The sequence below is a fragment of the Meriones unguiculatus genome, chromosome 12, assembly GCF_030254825.1.
Source record: "Meriones unguiculatus strain TT.TT164.6M chromosome 12, Bangor_MerUng_6.1, whole genome shotgun sequence".
Classification (NCBI taxonomy): domain Eukaryota; kingdom Metazoa; phylum Chordata; class Mammalia; order Rodentia; family Muridae; genus Meriones; species Meriones unguiculatus.
The window spans coordinates 32,162,095-32,181,065 of NC_083360.1; the positions used below are offsets into that span (position 1 = coordinate 32,162,095).

General features: G+C 49.1%; 1 protein-coding gene across 6 annotated transcripts in view; it reads right to left on the minus strand.

Annotated features, from left to right (window-relative positions):
• Nucleotides 1-2,102: 2,102 nt before the first annotated feature.
• The window catches only part of Osbp2 (oxysterol binding protein 2), a 160,604-nt gene continuing 143,735 nt past the window's right edge, over nucleotides 2,103-18,971 (minus strand). For 3 of the 6 annotated variants that reach the window (XM_060365544.1, XM_060365550.1, XM_060365548.1), the window contains 9 exons: nucleotides 18,205-18,259; nucleotides 17,815-17,964; nucleotides 16,658-16,903; nucleotides 14,435-14,555; nucleotides 14,110-14,213; nucleotides 13,935-14,030; nucleotides 13,682-13,857; nucleotides 11,040-11,266; nucleotides 9,490-10,864 (listed from right to left, as the gene is read on the minus strand). In XM_060365544.1, the coding sequence (XP_060221527.1) occupies nucleotides 10,722-10,864; nucleotides 11,040-11,266; nucleotides 13,682-13,857; nucleotides 13,935-14,030; nucleotides 14,110-14,213; nucleotides 14,435-14,555; nucleotides 16,658-16,903; nucleotides 17,815-17,964; nucleotides 18,205-18,259 (1,318 nt within the window). In that variant the 3' untranslated portion in view covers nucleotides 9,490-10,721. Of the gene's footprint in view, nucleotides 2,470-9,489; nucleotides 10,865-11,039; nucleotides 11,267-13,681; nucleotides 13,858-13,934; nucleotides 14,031-14,109; nucleotides 14,214-14,434; nucleotides 14,556-16,657; nucleotides 16,904-17,814; nucleotides 17,965-18,204; nucleotides 18,260-18,971 lie in introns of those variants that run through there. The other 3 variants (XM_060365545.1, XM_060365549.1, XM_060365546.1) reach the window with 2 other exon arrangements.

Here is an 18,971-nt window from a genome sequence, read left to right on the forward strand (position 1 = left end):
TGCCTTGATCTTGATGTTTTATAGAAAAGTAATTGAGACAGTATGTTACTATTCATTTTTATATGTTAATTTGTATCCTGCTGCTTTGCTTACAGCATTCATCAGTTCTAAAAATTTTCTGGTGAAGTCTTTAGGGCTTTTTTATATAAAGTTATATCTGTAAATAAGGAGACTTTGAAGTCTTCCTTCCTATTTCATTTGAGTCTCTTGTCTTATTGATCTAGTAAGGACTTATACTACTGTGTTGAATAAGAATGGAACTAGTCATCATCCTTGTCTTGTTCCTGATTTTAGTGAAAGTGGTTTGAGGTTTTGCCCATCTAGTATAATGCTAGCTATAGCTTTTTTTTAAAAACGGAGATACATTCCTTCTGTTCTCTATTTGAAGCTTTTATCATGAAGAGGTGTTGGAGTTTGTCAAAAGCCTTTTATACATCAATTGAGATAACCATGTCGTTTCTATCCTTGAGTTTGATTATGTGATGGTCTGGTTTTGTTAGGAATTTCTGCATCTATGTTCATTGTCTGTTGTCTGGGGAGATTGGTCAGTATGTTTCTTTTTTATCTGGTTTTGGCATTAGGATAGTACTTAGTTCATAAAGAGTTTGATACTGTTCCTTCATTTCCAGTTTTATGGACTAGCCAGAGAAGCCTTGGGGTTAGCTCTTCTTTGAAGGTCTGGTAGGATTCAGCAGTGAATTCATGTAGTCCTAGATTTTCTTCAGTTGGGAGATTGTTTCTTGACATTTTTTTTATTTTATGTGTTTGAGTGTTTTGCCTATGTCTGTGTATGCAGTGCTTGTGGAGGCCAGAAGAGGGGGTGTCAGATCCCCTGGAACTGGAGCTAGAGAAGGTTGTGAGCCAGCTCTGGGATTTTCTTGTCTCCATCTCCTCAGTGTTTAGATTTATAAACTAAGCTACCATATCTTCTTGATTTTTTTTTTTTTTTAATGCATGAGTCCTGGGGGTTGAACTCGGTCCTTATGCTTGTGAGGCATTGCACTGAATTATCTCCCCAGTTTTTTTTTTTCTGAGTTTTAAAAAAAGGTATTTTTAATTATGCTTATGTTTATTTGTATGTGTGTGTATGTGGTATGTGCAATATGAGTGCAGGTGCCTATGGAAACTAGAAGAGGGCATCAGATAGATTCCCTGGAGCTGAAGTTACAGGCCGCTGAGTGCTGGGAACTGAATTCAGGTTCTCTGAAAGAGCAGGATATGCTCTTAACTGTGGCTATCTTTCCAGTTCTTCTATCTGATATTTTTTCCATAGTAAAAAAAAAAATTATTAAAATCATAAGCATTACATACAACTCAGAATCTCTACATAGCAGAGCAAAAAATCACAAAGATATGATTAGCAGCTCTCAACTCTCCCTTAGTAAGATTTAAGTCTGACAAAGACTTGTAACCCTTATAGCAGCAATTATGTTTTGTTTTTGGTGGTACCAGAGATCAGATTTAGGGTCCTATTTATGGTGGTTAAGTACTGTGTATCCCAGGTACACCCTGTGCCCCGTGGCTTTTGTTTAACAAGTAGAAAGAAGTGAAGAATTCTATTTTAAGGATATAATGACAGGTGGCAGTTACATGACATGATCTAAACAAGGCTCTTAGAAAGCACCTTGATAAAGTATTGATCCATAACCAAATCAATAAGATTTCAATAAGATTATTAGATTTCTAGACTAGTGAACAAAGAAGTGGCCTCTCCAGCCTCTCTTCTCATGTGGACTTTATCTCACCTTCTGATGGTAAGCTTCTGCTACGGCCTGCTGCCGCAAGGGAAATGCTTTTGTCCAGAAAGGGGCAATGGTCATCTCTGTTAGAGCTAGCAGGACCTTCTGTGAAAAATCCATGTTAAGAATTCCAAGGACAAGCCAAGATTGTGGCCGTGGTGCACACATGCCTCTAATCCCAGCAGATAGATTTCTGTGAGTCTGAGGCTAGGCTGGTCTGCCAATCCAGTTCCATGACAGCCAAGGCTACACCGAGAAACTCTGTCACAAACAAACAAACAAAAAATCCCGAGGACGGGTCTCTTAAAAAGCAGAGTTGTACAGGACATTAGGTGAAAACCGTTTTAGTTAACTTTAAGGTGATAATGTATTCTGGGAGCCATAGCACATGAAGCACATAGCACTCTTAAGATCATGACCAAAAATTATGGTTAAAAAAAGAGCTTTTGACCAAAGTAGAGGAAGAGCATAAAAACATTTACAAAAGGAAAACAAGTTGGGAGTAAAGGAATCGACAGCATTACTGGACTTTAACCATAGCCAGGTTTCTTTGAGCTTCCAAACCCTTTTTGTTCCTCTTGTTCTTGCTCATGCTTCTCCCATTGTTCTTCCCGGACTTGGAGCTGAGGGTTTGTAAGTTTTCCTGTGGAGGCCAACTCCGCTTACACACTCATTCAGAGAAGTATTCCCTTTAGATTGCCCCCATGGTTTCAGCTCTCCTTGGTGTGGCCTGTAGTCAAAGGGATGAGACAAGCTGCTTTGAGCTCAAATAGCGGTTTCTAGTGTGTTGCTTCAGTTGTCAGCTTGAACAGGGTGGTTACTGCAGCAGAATTTCTCTCAGTGGCCTTTACCTTGGGTGTCCTGGCCTGTTGAAGCAGTCCCAGGTAGGGTCACACAGGGAGCCTTTCTGGCTGGAGTCTTGGTCTGTGACTTATAGTCATCATCTTCAGCAGCAGCTGAAAACCTGACCTTCAGTTTAGTTACTGAAGGCACAGTGTGCTTGTCTGGCCCCTTCACATAGAACCATGATTTCCAGGGCCATGGGGATTGCCCGGGGAGAACTGCTGCCTGGCAGGGGCTAAGGTACAGAGAGTCTGCCTCTTGGTGGAACTGGGGTAACCACCTCATTTTTTGTCAAGCTGCTTTTAGTTCATTAGGTGAATTGTGTTCTATAAAGTGTTTCTTTAGATTCTGTTTTCCTTTTTTTAAAGATTTGTTTTTATTCATATATGTATGTATTTATGTGTATGGGTGCTCTATCTTCATGTACTCCTGTGTGCCAGAAGAGGGCTTCAGATCACATTATAGAAGGTGGTGAGCCACCATATTGGTTGCTGGGAATTGAACTCAGGACCCAGGATTTAATTTCCCTATGAGTCTTATGAAGCTTCTTCAGTTTGGTGTAGTGGCTATATTCTCTTACTGTTCCCAAGTTTGGGAAACCCATCTGTGCATAGAGGTTTTTTCCCAAAGGCTCCTTTGACTCTTTATTGTCATTTATTTCACTTTTTCCTAAGAAAGCTGTACTCTCATCTTCTTAGCTCTGCTCTGGCGGAGAAGAGACTTGTAGTTCTGAGGTCTTGATTTTCCTGCTTTTCTTGATTCTGGAGTGTACTAGGATCACTTATCTCAGAATGATCCTGGAAGTTAGGAATTCCTTGGACTGTCTTGTAGTTTTTCCTTGTTTTGGTGACATGACTAGCTGGTTCTCCCTCAGCTTGCTCCTCACTGTTAGTTTGTAACCATCTCATCACAGGAGAATGCAGAAGGTTGATTTTCAATCTGATTTTTCTTCCCTGTTTCTGGATTCAGGTTTCAAGACTTTTAACAACTTGCCTCTTTCAGGTTAGCTGGGAGGCCTAACCTTTTGACTAAATTACTGTACTTGACAGAGGCCAACTTCTCTGCAGGAGAGACAGTCACTGGCTTCTGAAATCCTGGCAACACCCAGGAAACATACAGCCAGCTCAAACAGCACAGTACAGTTCACCCTAGACATTGACAAAGTTGACTTTTATATTCAGTTTAAATGAACACTCCTGTTTCTGACTTCTTTCTTTTTTGCTTTACTTTGTTTGTATTTTGGTTTGGTTTTGTTTTTAGAGAGAGTTTCTCTGTATAGCCCTGGCTGTCCTGGAATTCTCTTTGTAGATTAGGCTGGCCTCGAACTTAAAGGTCTGCCTGCCTCTGCCTCCCAAGTGCTGGGATTAAAGGCATGAATCAATATGCCCAGCCCAGCCTCTGGTTTCTTTCTTTTTTCTTTTTTTTTTTTTTTTTTATAATGTTCTGACTGCATGTGTGCCTGCATACCAGATCTTACTATAGTTATGAGCTACCAGCTGGTTGCTGGGAATTGAACTCAAGAACAGCCAGTGCTTTTTTTTTTTCTTTCTTTCTTTCTTTTTAGAGAAAATTCCATGAGCTGCTGAGAATATGTATTGGCTCTGTGATGTCATTTCAGATGTTTCTCTGGTTTTTGTGGGAATCACCTGTTGTAAGAGTGGGCTATGGAAGTTACCCACTATTGTGCTAGAGTTAATCTGTGACTTCATGTCTAGCTGTATTTGTTTAATGAAGCCAGATGGTCTTGTGTTTGGTGCTTATGTTTAAAATTTGCGATGTCCCTGATGGATTATTCCTTTAGTCAGTAGAAAGTAACCTTATCTCTCATTTAGATTTGAAGTCTGTTTTGTCAGGTATTAAAACAGATTCTTGCTTGCTCCCTTGTTCCATTTGCGGGGAATGCCTTTTCTATCCTTTCCTGCCAAGGTGGCATCTGTATTTTATGGTGAGATGTGTTTCTGGAAGGCAACAAATAGATGTGTCTTTTGATTTGGGAATTGAGACCATTAATTGTTTTTGTTAAAAGGTGTATATTAAGTCCTGTCTTTTTGTTGATACTGTAGTATTAGCAGCTTTCCTTTTTTTGTTCTGTTTTTTTTTTTTTTGTTTGTTTGTTTTGAGACAGGGTTTCTCTGTGCAGCTTTGGCTGTCCTGGAACTCACTCTGCAGACCAGGCTGGCCTCTGAGAGACCTGCCTGTGTTTGCCTCCTGAGTGCTGGGATTACAGGCATGCACTACCTCCCCTGGCTTCCTATTCCTTTCTCGCTTATTCAAACGTTGCTAATTCTTTTCTGTGGCCTCACGTATGCCACAGAAGTATCTTCTGTAGAGATGTCTTGCTGGTCATGAATTCCTTTAACCTTTATTGTGGAAAGTTTTTAATCTTTCATTTAAGACAGATAGCTTTGCTTGGTACAGTATTCTGGTTTACAGTTGTCTTTCATTCCAGGCCCTCCTGGTGGTGTGTGGGAGGCTTCTTGGGGAGATGCAGCGTACATCTATTCCCTACCAAAGGAGACCACATGGCAGACCAAAGTATTGATTGCACCAAAGTCCAACTTGGTGAACCAATGAGTTTTCTTCGGGTATGGATGAGGGGTTACTTATAGGAGCAGGGATGACTCAGAGGCTGATACATTACCCAAAAGCCTACCAGTATAGGTGAGGACTCAAAAAAATTGCAACCTTGGAGCTCTCTGCATAAATTATAGGCAGTTCAGCAGGTTCAAGAATCTCCTTTCTCCAGCTTGGTTAGTCAGTCTCCTCCCTAGCAGCTGTTTATTCATATAATCCTTGATGGATGTGTCAAGAAACCTTCCAGTTCCGTAGACATGTGATATGTAGTTTCTCTCTGGTTAATGAACCTCCCTCTCCCTCCTGGAGGGAATGTCTTAGTTTGGAGGAAACTGCTATACAAAGCCTTGCTCTTAAAGCATGTGTCGAGAAATCTCATGAATCTGCTTTTTTACACAACTTAGTGTTTGTTGTATGACCATGTTCTCATCTGGGCTTAACATGATACCATCTTGGACTTGGCCTCCAGTAGCCATGGCAAGTAGAACAGAACACAGAATAGTGCCCAGGTCTATGGTAAATGGTGATGAAGCTATGGACACTACTTAGTAGATGAAGGGTCACGAGACCCTCACCTAAGTTCTCAGTTATTACTTCTCAATGTAAGTTACCTTGGGAGGTGCTAAATCATATAGGAAGAGGAAGTTTGCTGCATCACAAGCTACTTGGTTCCTATGAGGTTGTCATCCATGATGGGGTGGGACTTTGTGATGACTCAGCTGTTTGGGGGTCACCCAGCCTCCCACAAATGACTCTCACCCATGCTCTGTATCTAACTAAGCCTAATAAACTCATTGGAGCTGGGTGGTGGGATCGCCTTTAAGAGGCAGGCACTTCTCTGTGAGTTAGAGGCCAGCCTGCTCTACAGAGTGAGTTCCAGGGCAGCCAGGGCTACAAAGAAAAGCCATGTCTCAAAAAAACCAAAAACTTATTGGTTCACCAAGATGGACCTTGGGTAGAGTCATTACTTGGGTCTGTCATCAGTGTACCTCAGGGGTGACAGACACTCCATGTCTCTCCAGGAAAGGTCAGTGTTGAGGGGCTTGTCACATTTTCCGCATCCTCCTTCGTACACTTACTGGTTTAATTACCCTGTGACAGGTGCTCTTTTCTAGGCTAGTCTGTTGGACATTCTGAATACCTCAGGAAAATCCTAATTTTGGGAAAGTTTCCTGCTATGAATTTTATTGAAAATGTTTTCAATGCCTTTCGAAGGGAAAGTCTTATCCATGTTCCCTTTAAAATGCTGCATGTAGCGTAATTGGTTTTGTCTGTGCTGGGATGCTCCAAGTCCTCGTCTTTAAACTCAGATATTCTGTCCTGCCTTTGGATCTCTTCTGTTAATGAGGCCTTCTGGTGAGCTTTACAGTTTTATTTTTCATTTTCAAATTTCAGCTTTTCATTACTTGCATTTCTTGAATTCCTCTTTTAGATCTTCTATTGGCTCTCTTATTTAATTCAGCTGTTTGTGTTCTCCTGGAACTCATTCTCAAGTTTGAGTTCTTTGAACATTCATTCAAAAGGCATGTGCCACCACTGCCCAGCTTGGATATCTTGAATATAGTCATTGGTGGGGTTGTTGGTTGTTTTTGGTTTGTTTGTTTTTTAATTTATTTTGAAATCGGTTTTATTCTTTCAGAGAGAGAGGGGGTATTTGCATGGTTAAAGATGGACCGGGTTGTTCTGGGCTTATGGTGACATTTTCCTCAGCTAGAGATGTGGTCAGGGCAGAAGGCACAACCACCCAGTATGCATCTGCTTTTAGAATATCTGCAAAAACAGTCCCTATTAAAGACATGAGCCTGTGGCAAAAGTGCAATCATAGTAAAAGAATCCCTCAGAAGCACCCACCATTTTAGGAAGGGTCACTGATGGTCATATAATAACTGTGTATTAGTAACCTTGGGTATGAGTGGAAAGGAAAAAAACCCAGGGAGAGATGAATGGTTAGTTTTAGGTTGAGAGAGAAAAGGGGTATGTGTGTGCAAAGAGAGAATTGTTAGGGGTAAAGCAGGGGGCTAAGGCAGTATTGGCTAAACGTTGAATTAGAAGTGTAAAAAGATGTAGTCTGATGTATGAGATTCCCAGACCTTGAGAGGTGGCATTCCCCACACCTATGCTAGCCTGTTAGTGAGCAGAAACTAGCAAAAGGAGGCGGGGATAAAAGGAGAGATGATATGATGGGGTATAGAGTGTGGATGCCATCTAGCCTGTTTTTGAACTGGCAGCTGACTCTCCTGGCCTCTTTTAAGTCACCTGGTTTGCTCTCACACTTGACACGCTCTTGGACCTTCTCCCTACAGTGCTGCTCAGCGAGGCAAAGGCCTCGCTGCCGTGTCTGCACCCCATTCAGTTTACTGTGTCTTCATGCCAAATCCACTTAGGCCCGCACAGCATGTGTCACACTATGCTGGGGGAGGGCGGGTATCATCAGTTCACAAGTCGTAGCACTAGCCCCCTCAGGTTGCTTAGCAGCATTGGCCGCAGCCAGCCTAGACGCCCGAAATAAAAAGACCCTTCCTCCCTCTCCCTCTCGTCTGTCTCTGATTCTGTCTCCCTCCCCACTGTATTTTCCACTCTTCTAAGCTCCCCCACGGTTTCACTTTTCCTGTAATAAACCTATGCAACCTGTTACACAGCGTGTAATTTATGTCATAACAGCAGGGGCGACACTTCTGTCTTCCCTCCTCTTGCTGGGCTTTGGCAGATGTGGGCTTCTCTGTGCCATACTATCTTTCCTGTACTCTTTCGCTCTTGTGGGTCTCTGAAATGCTTTCTTTGTCTCTATGGTACGAGTATATTTTTTGTTCTAACTTCTTTCCTGGTTTAATGTCATCTCACCCAGCCAGTATCAACATCTTACTGTCCTTTGTGTGCTATGCACTTGTCAAGGTGTACCTGGCAAATGTGTGCACACGCCTGTAGAGGTCCCATGTTGATGTGGATTCTTCCTGGGGCACAGTCCACTCTGTGGAAGCAGGGGTTCCTTACTGAGCCCAAGCTCACCAGTCACCTAGTCTAGCTAGCCGGCTTGCTGCACCTGTCTCTGTCTCCTGATTGCATGTGGCTGCCATGCTTGCCTGGGGATCAAAACCTGATCCTTACGCTTGTGTGGTGACTGCTTTATCTACTAGAGCCATTTCCTGGCCCCTTTATTTTCTTTTACTTCCCCTGAAAGGATGTGGTCCAGTGACTTCAGGTCTTGAGTGGGAGAATGAATCTGCCTGCTGCCGAGACTCTACAGCCTAGCCTTTTTCTTAAAATTACACTTCCTACTCAGAGGGCTTTCATACAGGGAACCAGAGCATAGGTCACTTTTTCTAGAACACTGTGTTGCTACTATTATTTACTCAGAGTTCTGCCAGTCCATTCTGGGCACTTTGGATCCCTCTCTTTGCTTCAGTGTGCAGGCCTTTGTCTTTTCTAGACTGTTGCCAGTGTGGCTTGTTCCCTCCCTTGCGCTCTGAGTCCAGGTCCATCCCAGGGTTGTCCCTCCTGCTCACAGTGGCCACCTACCCAAGGATGGAACAAGGCTAGAAAGGTGCTTTGTGAGGCCAGGTAAGGGCCCGTGGTGCTGTGCTTCAAAACACATGGTGAGTGCTGGCTCTAGTGTCAGGACCCCTGTCACCCACATCCCTCATCTGGAAGTGTAGGCAGTAGAGGTGGAGCCAACAGGCCAAACCACTAGCCTCTTTGGTCCTTGGCTCAGACGCCAGCGAGTTGCCTGGCAACAGGGCAGTAGCCGCTGCCTAGGCCACAGTTGTCAGGCAGCGGGGAACTCACCAATCTTTATAGAGGGCTGTGGGTCCATGGGCATGGTTCCTCCAACTAGACATTTCTAAGAATGAACGAGAGGCACTATGGCTTTGGGTGGCTACATCACTACCCCGTGCTTGTGGGCAGATCTGGATCCAGTTCTGTACCATGACTGTGGTGTCACAGGGTCACCCCTTCTCTGGGTCAGTTCTTGGTGTGCTCTCTGTCCACTGAGACCTAGCCCATCAGGTCCTCTCCCTCCCCACTCCAGACTCTTATGGCTTAGGAATTGAGTAGAATAAAGGCCCATGCCTCCATCCTCCACCCCCAGGCCCTCATGGCTTGTTACCTTCCTCAGCCCCACTTCATCTAGCCACAGACAGATTTTGGGACAGGACTGTGGAAAACTCCAGAACCAAGGTTTTTATTACGGTCAGAAGGTGCCTGCTCAGCCTGCTGGGAAGAGGTACATTCCAGCTGAGGGAAACCCGTGCTCTCCCTGCTCCCTCCCCACACCCCTCTCTGGAATGGGCATTGTAAGGCATTTCACACTTGGTGTTTTCCTTTTAAAAAACAAAAAAAAAAAAAAACAAAAAAAAAAAAAACAGCTCTGGAGTAGAAAGAAAGGCCCTGCAATGAACTTTCTTTCATTGCAAGACAAGTTGGAGTGAGAGGGCCTGAGGGACACATTTCATTTCCAAAGTTGGCTGAAGCCACTGAAGGAGTAACAAGGAGAGGGCAGGGTACAGCTGACAGGAGGCCAAACTCAGACAGGCATGCCCTGTCTTCATCATTTTTCACTTTCACATACCATAGAAATTTAAGCAAAATAGCTATTTTATATATATTTATATATCTCATATATATAAATTAGGCAAATAAAGATGTCAGGAGTGCTGAGGTGAGGCACTCTGACGCCGCCTAAGGACAAGGCGGGAGGCCAGGTGTCTGGAACCTGGTGCACCGGGCCAGGCTGAGCCAAGGGTTTGTTCCTTATTGCTGATTTGGGAGGCCTAGTTCTTGGGCAGGAAGCACCTAAGAACCCTGCCTTTCAGCCCTCTTTGGCCTCTTTGGGGCTGGGACACTGCCTCAGCATGGCCAATGCCTGGCAGGGGCTGCTGTTCTTAGCCCGCATGAGGGGAGATCCCACACACCATGCCGGGCTAGCCAGGCAGGCTTCCTGATGTCCCTGTGGGTGTTGCTGGCTCCTGGAGCTTGGACAGCCGATACAAAGCCTTGCTGTGTTAAAAGTGCTCCCCACTCAAAGGGGCCTTGCTTCCCCGTGTCTTTAAAAAAAGGGCTTCTTGCCAGGACCATTCTGTGGCAAGAGCGCACACTTTGGAAAGCAAGTCTTCCAAGTGATGTGCTAAAAATATCTACTAAACCTCATCATTGGAAAGAAATGGAGGTTGTTTGTTTTTTTCTTTAAAAAGTCAAAAAGAGGCTCCATAGGAGGGGTAGTTCCTCCCTGGGTTGGGGTTAGTGACCTGGGCAGCCCATGGCCCAGCCAGCCGGCCTGAGTTGTAGTAAAACTGGGAGCTAGGGTGCCCATGGGGCCCAAGTCAGTGATAACGGGCACAGGTGACCTAGCAACCTGGGGGCTGGAGAGAACCCAGGTCAGCCTTTACCCCTTCCAAAGTGGAAGCCTCCTTTTAGGAAAAAGACGTGTGTGTTTACGTGGGCGTGTGTGTGTGTGTGTGTGTGTGTGTGTGTGTGTGTGTGTGTGTATGTGTGTTCAGTACTAAGTTGGGTGCATTAAAGAAAAGGCTGACGGGCTGTGCAGGCGCCTGTATTTGCCGCAGGAGTGGCTCAGAAGATGTTGGGGCACATGTGCCAGTCTTTCTTCTCCTTGGCCTCCCAGTAGCCGCCTTTGTATACGCAGGCCATCTCCCCAGTCAGCGGATCCAGCCTCTTCTCGAACCACAGCGGCACGTAGCCATCTGACTCCTTCTCTGCTTGGCAGGCACAGGGGGTGGGTTGAGCTGCCTGCTGCCCTGGCCATGCCCGGGGCTCACCACCCCATCCTCACCTTCCCGCCTACCCTGGGATTCCTCCCTTCTCAAGCCCCACTCCCCCCCCCTTCCTCCATCCCCACCTCTACTCCCGCATGCTATGTGCTGCACTCACCATCCTCACCCCCGCAGCCCGCTGCACACGTCTCCAACCGACGTCGCCTGGACAGGCGCTGCTTTTCCTCCAGACGCTGCTTCTCAGTGTTGGCCTCATCCCAACGCCCCTTCTCCATCAGCCGCTGGTCCGGCCGCAGGCGGCTGTCGGTGGGAGCCACGCCGTCCTCCTGCTCGTTGAGGGTCAGGGCCAGCTCCGAGAAATAGTACATGTTCTCCGAGTTCTCCCTACAGCGGTGACGCAGTGGTGTGAGCGACCAGGGAGACCCCTTCCCTGACCGAGCTCCTGCTCACCCGCAGGAACCCAGGCTGCAGAGCCCACCAGCTGGGGCAGACGCTCCCTCTATAGCCCTCACCTAGCACGCTGTCACTCACCAACGGGGGGGGGGGGGGGGACGGACGACATACACGTCTGGGGATTTGTCCTTTTCATCGGTGTCTCACTTATGAACTCCAAGTTTTCCCCAACGGCTCTGTTTTTGCTGTGCTGAGGCACAGACATGTTGGTTGTGGCGCCTTGGCTATTTTGAACATCCCGGTCAGAGCCGCCTGTGTGTTCACTGGTTGGACAGCAAACTTTGTTCTGCTTTAGGGTTTTCTGCTTTATTGCGTACATAATTCCTTCATATGTGGCTGGAGCTGGTTCTTTTGTTTGATTTCTGACTCAAGATGGATGTAAACTCATTGTTTTTCTTTTATTTCACATCTTTTTCTGATGTGATCCGCATTTCAAAGCTGCTCGCTCACTCCAAGTATTTTAGCTGAGTCCCATGCACTCACTGTAAACATTCAAGGTCCGTCGGCTGGCTTTCACGGTATTTTCTCTGCCCTACAGGTTGGTTTGAAGCAGACTTCTTAAGTGTATAGCCATGTCTTTTTTCCTCTAGTATAATTGCACTGGAGTCAAATGCTGTCCCCGGTACAGCTTTAGGACTCTGAAATGCGTGCACTGGTCTAGTCGATGGACAAGTTGCAGGTGGCCCACGTGGGTTTGCTGCAGCTGGGTGAGTCCAATGGCTCGCTAGTGATTTCTGTTGTTCAGACTTAGTACTGTCTTGCTCTTGTTTTCCTTTCCACAGGTCAGAGCAGCATATCAAAATTTCTCACATTGGCTGTAGATTGGTCCCTTTCTTATATTTCTATATTTCTTATATTTCTATATTTCTATTTCTATATATTCCTATATTTCTATTTCTCTGCCACTCCATTTTGAGGTCGCGTTGTCAGGTGCAACGTCTGTTCAGATTGCAACCTTCTGTGCCTGCTGACCATCAGTATTCCTGAGCTCCGTCGTTATTGTTATCCTTTGCTCTGTGATGTCCTCCAACTCTGGGAGGTGTGCTTGGCTAGTTTCTGTGGACAGTCCTTTCTATCCTTTTATTCTTATCTTTATTTTCTTCAAGATTTAAAAAAAAAGATTTCTGTGTACAGGTATTTGGTCTGCATGTGTATGCACATATATATGCATGTATACATACATACATACCTGTATGTGTGTGTGTGTGTGTGTTTATATCTATACCACAGGCATGCCTGGTGCCATGAATCCCCTGGAACAAGAGATACAGAGCGTGTGAGCTGCCATCTGGGTTCATGGCAATTGAACCTCTGTCCTCTAGAGGAGCAGCCAGCCAATGCTCTTAAACCACTGAGCCATCCCTCCAGCCCCATTTTATTTCTTCTTTCTTTCTTAATGTAAGACAGGAATTCAAAAAGTAGTATCTAAGAGCCAGGCATAGTGGTACATGACTGAAACCCCAGCACTTGGGAGGTAGAGGCAGGGGGATTGCAAATTTGAGGCTTGGTCTACATAGCTAGTTCCAGGCAACCTAAAGTGACTTTAATAGAAGTAGAGAGCCACCTGCTGATTTCTCTCCAGCGGCATCTGTCTCTTTCTGGGACTCTGGGCTAGAAGCAGGCTAGATTCAGCTCTCAGCCTTGCTGTGGACCTTAAGCGGCGGCGGAGGGCCTGCTCAGGGAGTCTGGGAGTGAATTATGCACATACTTTCAGGGGATACTCCAGGACTCACTCACGGTGGCTGACAAGTAGGCCTTCTCACTGAGCAGCCCAGGCTGTCTCACTATGCAGTCCAGGCTGGCTCCAAACTTGTAACCCTTGCAGCTCCAACTTGTGAGTGCTAGGGTTGCAGGGGTTTCTCCAAGAGTATGTATTTATGCTGGGACACCTTTCTTCCTACCTATATCCTGAAGCCGCATTTGCTCCACTGAACCTTGCTGTGGATTCTCAATTTCAGTTCTTTTTTCCTTTGTAGATTTTTCTCTTTTGCTTTCACTGTAAGTTTTTTTTTGTTGTTGTTGTTTGTTTTTTTGGTAACTCATGGATTCCTGTGAGTCACTGTCAAGCTTGTTTTTATTTCTTGTGGTGTTGCAGGGAAGGATTCTACCATCACTTTGCTCAGAGTATCTACCCAGCATTTGTTGCCCCTGGGTATCTCCATGCCCATAAACTGCTGGGCAGCCACTTTCTGCACTGGGCAGTGGCCTCCTGATCCTGTTCTCTGCTGGACTGTATGCTTTCTGCCGGGTGGGGTAGGGTGGCTCTCTGCTGCTCTCCTCCCAGTCCCCTTCTCTGCCTCTCTCTTGGCCCCTATTCCCCAAAGATGGCGCTCGGTCCTGACTCACGGAAGTGGGTATTTCCTCCACAGCAGTTTGGCTGGCAGTGTCTGGTACACGGTCTTCTGCTTCCCGTCGGAGCTGGGACTGCTATGCACAATCTTAGAGCACTCCATCTGCTCATCCCACGAGCCTGAGAGCACATAGTGGGCCTTGCCCTGGCTGTCACTCACCACTCCAGTCACCTGTGGGCGTGGGCAAGACACGTAAGCACACGCTCTGCTCTGGGCCCACCGGGGCTCCGGGATGCCGCTCCGGTTACCTTTCGGGCTGCTTCTTTGGAGAAGTAGCTGTAGGGCACAAACTTTAGCTGGCACCGGTCCTTGGTCTTGTGGTTCACAATCTCAATGTCCCCTGACTGGTGAGAGCAGGGGGTGGTCAGTGGTCAGTCCCTGAGCCAGGAGCCATGGGCCCAACCTCCCCAGGGACCCCCTGACCTGGTCGATCCAGAGCTTGCCCACGATGATGTTGTGAACTGTGGAGGTGCTCTTCCTCCACACGTAGTGGTTGCCGCTGGCCTGGAATTCTAGGTGGATAGCGCCTGGAGGCCAGACAGGGCAGAAGCCATGGGTCCCTCCTGTGAGCTCTGGCCAGACCACCCACAGGCCCATGGTCAAGAACCAGAGGAATAACTGTGAAGCTTTGGAGGGGGTGGGGGATGGGCTAGGAGATCGGTGGGCCAGCAAGCTTCCCCTAGGGCCACAGCTGGCTTCCAGATGGGCACAGCCCTCCCCTGAGGTGGACCCTAGAGTCCCAGCTCACCAAGTGGCATGATGGAGATGTATTTCCCCCGGAACTTGCTGGCAATGGTGATCTCCTGCCAGAGGCGCCAGCCATGCTTGGAGAACACATGGTGAGCAGCAGACGGAGGGTGGTGGCTCACCTGGGACAAGGCCAGCTGGACGTGAGCACAGCTAGACACAGACCCACTGGGGGAGGACAGCCCGACCTATGTCCAGGATGCATGCATGGCTCTACCCTGTGTATCCCAGGAGTGGGCACAGGTCACTGCTCCACTCAAGTGACCTGACCCAAGGCAGCCTGACTGTGGCCATCCTGGGCTTGCCCAGCCCCTGGGGTTGTAGGATGGGAGAGAATCAATCCCCTGCCTGGCTCGTGGAGAAAGTGGAAGGGCTACTTTCCTGAGGGCTTCTGTGGCCGCCTCATTCAGCTCCTACCAAGTGTGGCCATTTGAAGGAGAGTGACCCCCATAGGTCATGTGTCTGCATACTTGGGACTGTTTGGGAAGGATTAGGAGGTGTGGCCTTGTTCAAAAAGGTGTGTCACTGGGGATGAGCTCTGAAGTTCAGAAAGCCCATACCATTCCTGGTTAGCTTCCTCCCTGCCCGCGCTTGTGCCGCCACAATCACATGCTCCCTGCCCTTACCCCACCACCACGAGCTCTAACCCTCTATTGCATACACTCCAGCCCATAGTTGTATGCCCCAACTTCAAGGTGTTTTATCACAGCAACACAGAAGTAAGGAAGATGCCATGTGTCTGGCAGGTACATGTAGCTCAGGCTGGCCCCCAATAGCTATACAGGTCAGGGACAGACTGGCAGAACCATATTCTGGAAAGAATCTGGCCTGATTTCAGAGTGGTGGTCATACGAGCATCCTGCCATAGGCCTGTGTGCCCCCACACCAGGGTCAGGGTTCCCTATACTGGGGCCCCCAGTGCCATAGGACTTCCTCTCATAGCATGGAACAGCCCTGACTGCTACCCTGGCCCAGGCTACCTGTTGTGCTGGCCCTCTTCCTACCGAGGGTGGCACTGCCGTCAGCTCTTCATGGTCCCCCTCCCTCCCGATCCCACAGCTGCCAGCCTCTGTCTGGCCCAGCCTCTTCGTTCTGCAGAGTGTCTCATGGCCTCAGGGCTTAGCCTGGTCCCTGAGCTTGACTCAGGGATTCAGTGAGCCCAGCATTCTGCCACGATTATTGTCTCTTTCCACGAATGGCACTTGCATGCCTTCTGCGCATCGCCGGATGTACAAAGCCACTACCTGCGCCGCCCGAATGACAGGGTCTGATGGGGGACACATTCAACGAGAGTACGCCTCCTGGGCAGGCACAAGGGTGTGAGCCCAAGTGGGGATCCTGGCACCCTGGGGTCTCAGGCCCTCCCCCACCCCGCTGCTCACACTGAATGCTCCTCCTCATGTCCCTCATTACTTCCTCAGCAAATGTTGTCTTTCCAAGAGCACCCAGCATCTTCGCTTCCCCACCCCCACCCACGCTCTGCCCAGCCTCCCAATTAGATGCTGCAGCTGCTGTCCACACAGAGAGCCAGAGTCAGCTTCCTGTCCACCTTTCTCTCCTTTCCATCTGACCCTCTTCTTTCCAGGCCGCTTCCTGACCACCCTACCTAGACAGCTAGAAGTACCTGACCTACTGTGCCCCCCAAGCCCCTCGTGACACCAGCAGCTCTGTGTCTTCCAGTCCCAGCTGTGTCTCAGCATCTGGAACACCCCTGGCACCTCCAGCATACTCACCACAGGCTGAATGAAGAAATGTGGGGTTAAGCCAAGGACTTGGAAAGCCCCAAGCCCCACATCTAACGTGTCAGCACATTTACTGCTTCAGCCTCGGCACTCCACCCCTGAGCTGGGCACTGCACCACCTAACAGCTCCTTGCAGGCCCTGGGGTGTCTCTAAGCCTGGCAGCCTTCTCAGGTGGCTTTCGGGGTCCTGGAGGATCATGGAGCCATAGCAGCCCTACAGCTGTGGGTGCCCTGGCTCAGCACCAGGCTGCCACTTGACTGGGGGAGAGAGGGGACATGGCCAGGAAAGTGCCCTTTCCAATGTCCATGTCCCGGGCTGCTTTCCTGCCTCTTTGGTGACCTATGCCCCAGCTGGCCTGGACTCTCCAGGGACCCCTGGAAACTGCCCTCTGCTCTAGCCCCATTGTTCCCCGGTTGGAGACTAGTCCTTCCCTCCCGACATCAGACGGTCACAGCGGGCTCTCCTCCCGTGCTGGCCTCACCTGCTCACAGAGTGAACGCAGGCCCATGTCCTCCAGGCGGTCCAGCTCGAAGGTCTCCCCCAGCATAGGGTTGAAGGGCTTGGCGATGCGGTGCACGGTGGTGGAGTAGGAGGACACGGAGAAGGCAGCTACCAGGCACATCTGCTCCACCGAACTGGTGCAGTTCACCGCCTTGTCCAGCAGGTGGTGGTACTCGAGGTCCTCCGTGAGTCGCTGGAGCATGGACAAGGGCTCGTTGAAGTTCACCTGTGGACGTCGTGGGAAGGTGGCTGTCAGAGTGGCCCTGCCTTTCTCAGACCCCAAGAGACATCCCTGCTCTGGGGGCACCAGCACAGGGAGGGTCAGTGTCCAGAACCTCCTGCCTCCGTTTTTCCCCTCAGCAGGGGTCACTTGGTGCCACCCTGATCATGAGCACTGTCCCTCTCCCCTCGCTAGGATGCCAACTCCATGAAAGCCATGGCATCAGGCTGCCACATGACCACCCTAGACCATCAGGCTCAAAGCCAGAAACCGTGGATTCAGGGGCGCACAGATGGGGGACGTAGATACTCCTCGTCTGGAACCATGGATTGAGTGTTCTGCCCCGGGCTCTTGTGCTTTGCAGGATGGGTGGGAGTCAGGCCCATTAGCCCCAAACAAGTCAGGGCCATGCTCCCTTGGAAGGTGAGTCTTTCCAGGTAACATCTTACGCTACCCTCCAGGTGTGTGTGTGTGTGTGTGTGTGTGTGATTCAGCTGGGCAGTGTAGACACAGACCCTGGAGACAGTCACACAGTAACACCAGCTAGCCTGGAGCCCCCAAGCCCTCCCTTGGTGAAGATGATACTGCATCTCTGTGACACAAGGGCTCCGGGAACAGCCTCTGGCAGGAAGGACCACCTTCTCCTAAGCCTACCTCTCTCTGCCACCCCCCTCTACCATGTAAGGACAGTGGGGACACTGTGGGGACTTCTGGGATCCCCCCCCCCCCGGCCTTAATCATACAGATCTCTGCTTTGGCTTCTTCCTTCACAGTCTGAAGGCCCCTGTTCTCAGTGGAACAGTCTAAGGGATACAGAGTCGCTCACACACTGCTCGGGGCCATGAAGGAAACACTCCCAGAGCCTCATGTGCACTGCACCCCAGGAGCCCCCGTGACTCCTGCCCAGAGGTGTCTACCGGCATGGGGATCCGGGACAGCTCTCGGCCGATGCAGTTCTTCATGATGCTCCAGAGGTTAAGGCTGTAGTTGGGTTTGTCGGGGATGCGGACTCGCCTCTTGACTTTGCATGAATCCTTGGGCACGAGCGAGGCGCCATCTAATACCTGCTGGAGAAGTGGGCATGGCCGTCAGCAGGTCCCCAGGCTCCACCGGCCCTCCAAGAACTGGCAGTAAGCCACACGCTGCACTGCTTGGTGAGAAGGGCCGAGGCCACTTCTGCCTGCCACATGGGAGGCAGATCTGGGACCCAAAGGTGGCATCAGAGCTCACGGTGCTGGCACCTCCCCCACCCTAAAGCAGAGGCTCCTGGCCACCTCTTGGCTCACGTGTGTTTTCACCTCACGTACATTATCTGATGAGGTCCAGTCCACAGAGGTTGGCCCAGTTCCACCCTCGGCTTTTCTGCAGGAAATGAAGGGAAGGCAAGTCATGGACAGATTCTGATAACCATCTCTAACCCTGACTACCCTCTATCCAGACAGCTGAGGCACGAGGGCAGCCCAGAGGCCTCTCTGTTGTCCTTGTCTACTTTGGGGTACTGAGATGAGGGCAGAGAGACCCAGGCAGTGGTCTGGAGAGGTCCTTTCCGCCACAGTGGCTTTCCGCATTGAAGTCCACTCACTGTTTAGCAGAGCCCTCACCAAGCGTCCTCGTACCCGGGACCAAGAAGAAGCAAGTGGCAAATACTATGTCTGGGAGAGCCTTGTAGGAGAACCCAGGCCCATTCATACCCCAGACGTGAAGTGTGTTATCTGCTCCCCATGCTGGGGGTCCTGAAGTGCACCCCCGCTCTCCTGACACTTGTGGGATAGACTGGCACAGATGCAGGGGCACCAAGGCTGAGGGGCCCAGGCTCCAGGAGCCTGTGGATGGGCAGGAAGCACGGGCAATTGTAGGGAGCCCCGAGCCCTCAGGGGGGAGGGTAACAGGACCACCCTGGTGGCAGAGCCGTGGAGATTGGTGCGGCTGGAGAGGAGAAGAAGGTAGCTCAGATGGGCAGGCTACGCTAGGCCTAGACTTAAAATGCTACTGAGATACTGTCTTTAACCTTTTTTTTTTTTTTTTTTGACAGGAACTCATTATGTAGCCCTGGCTGGCCTGGGACTCCCTATGT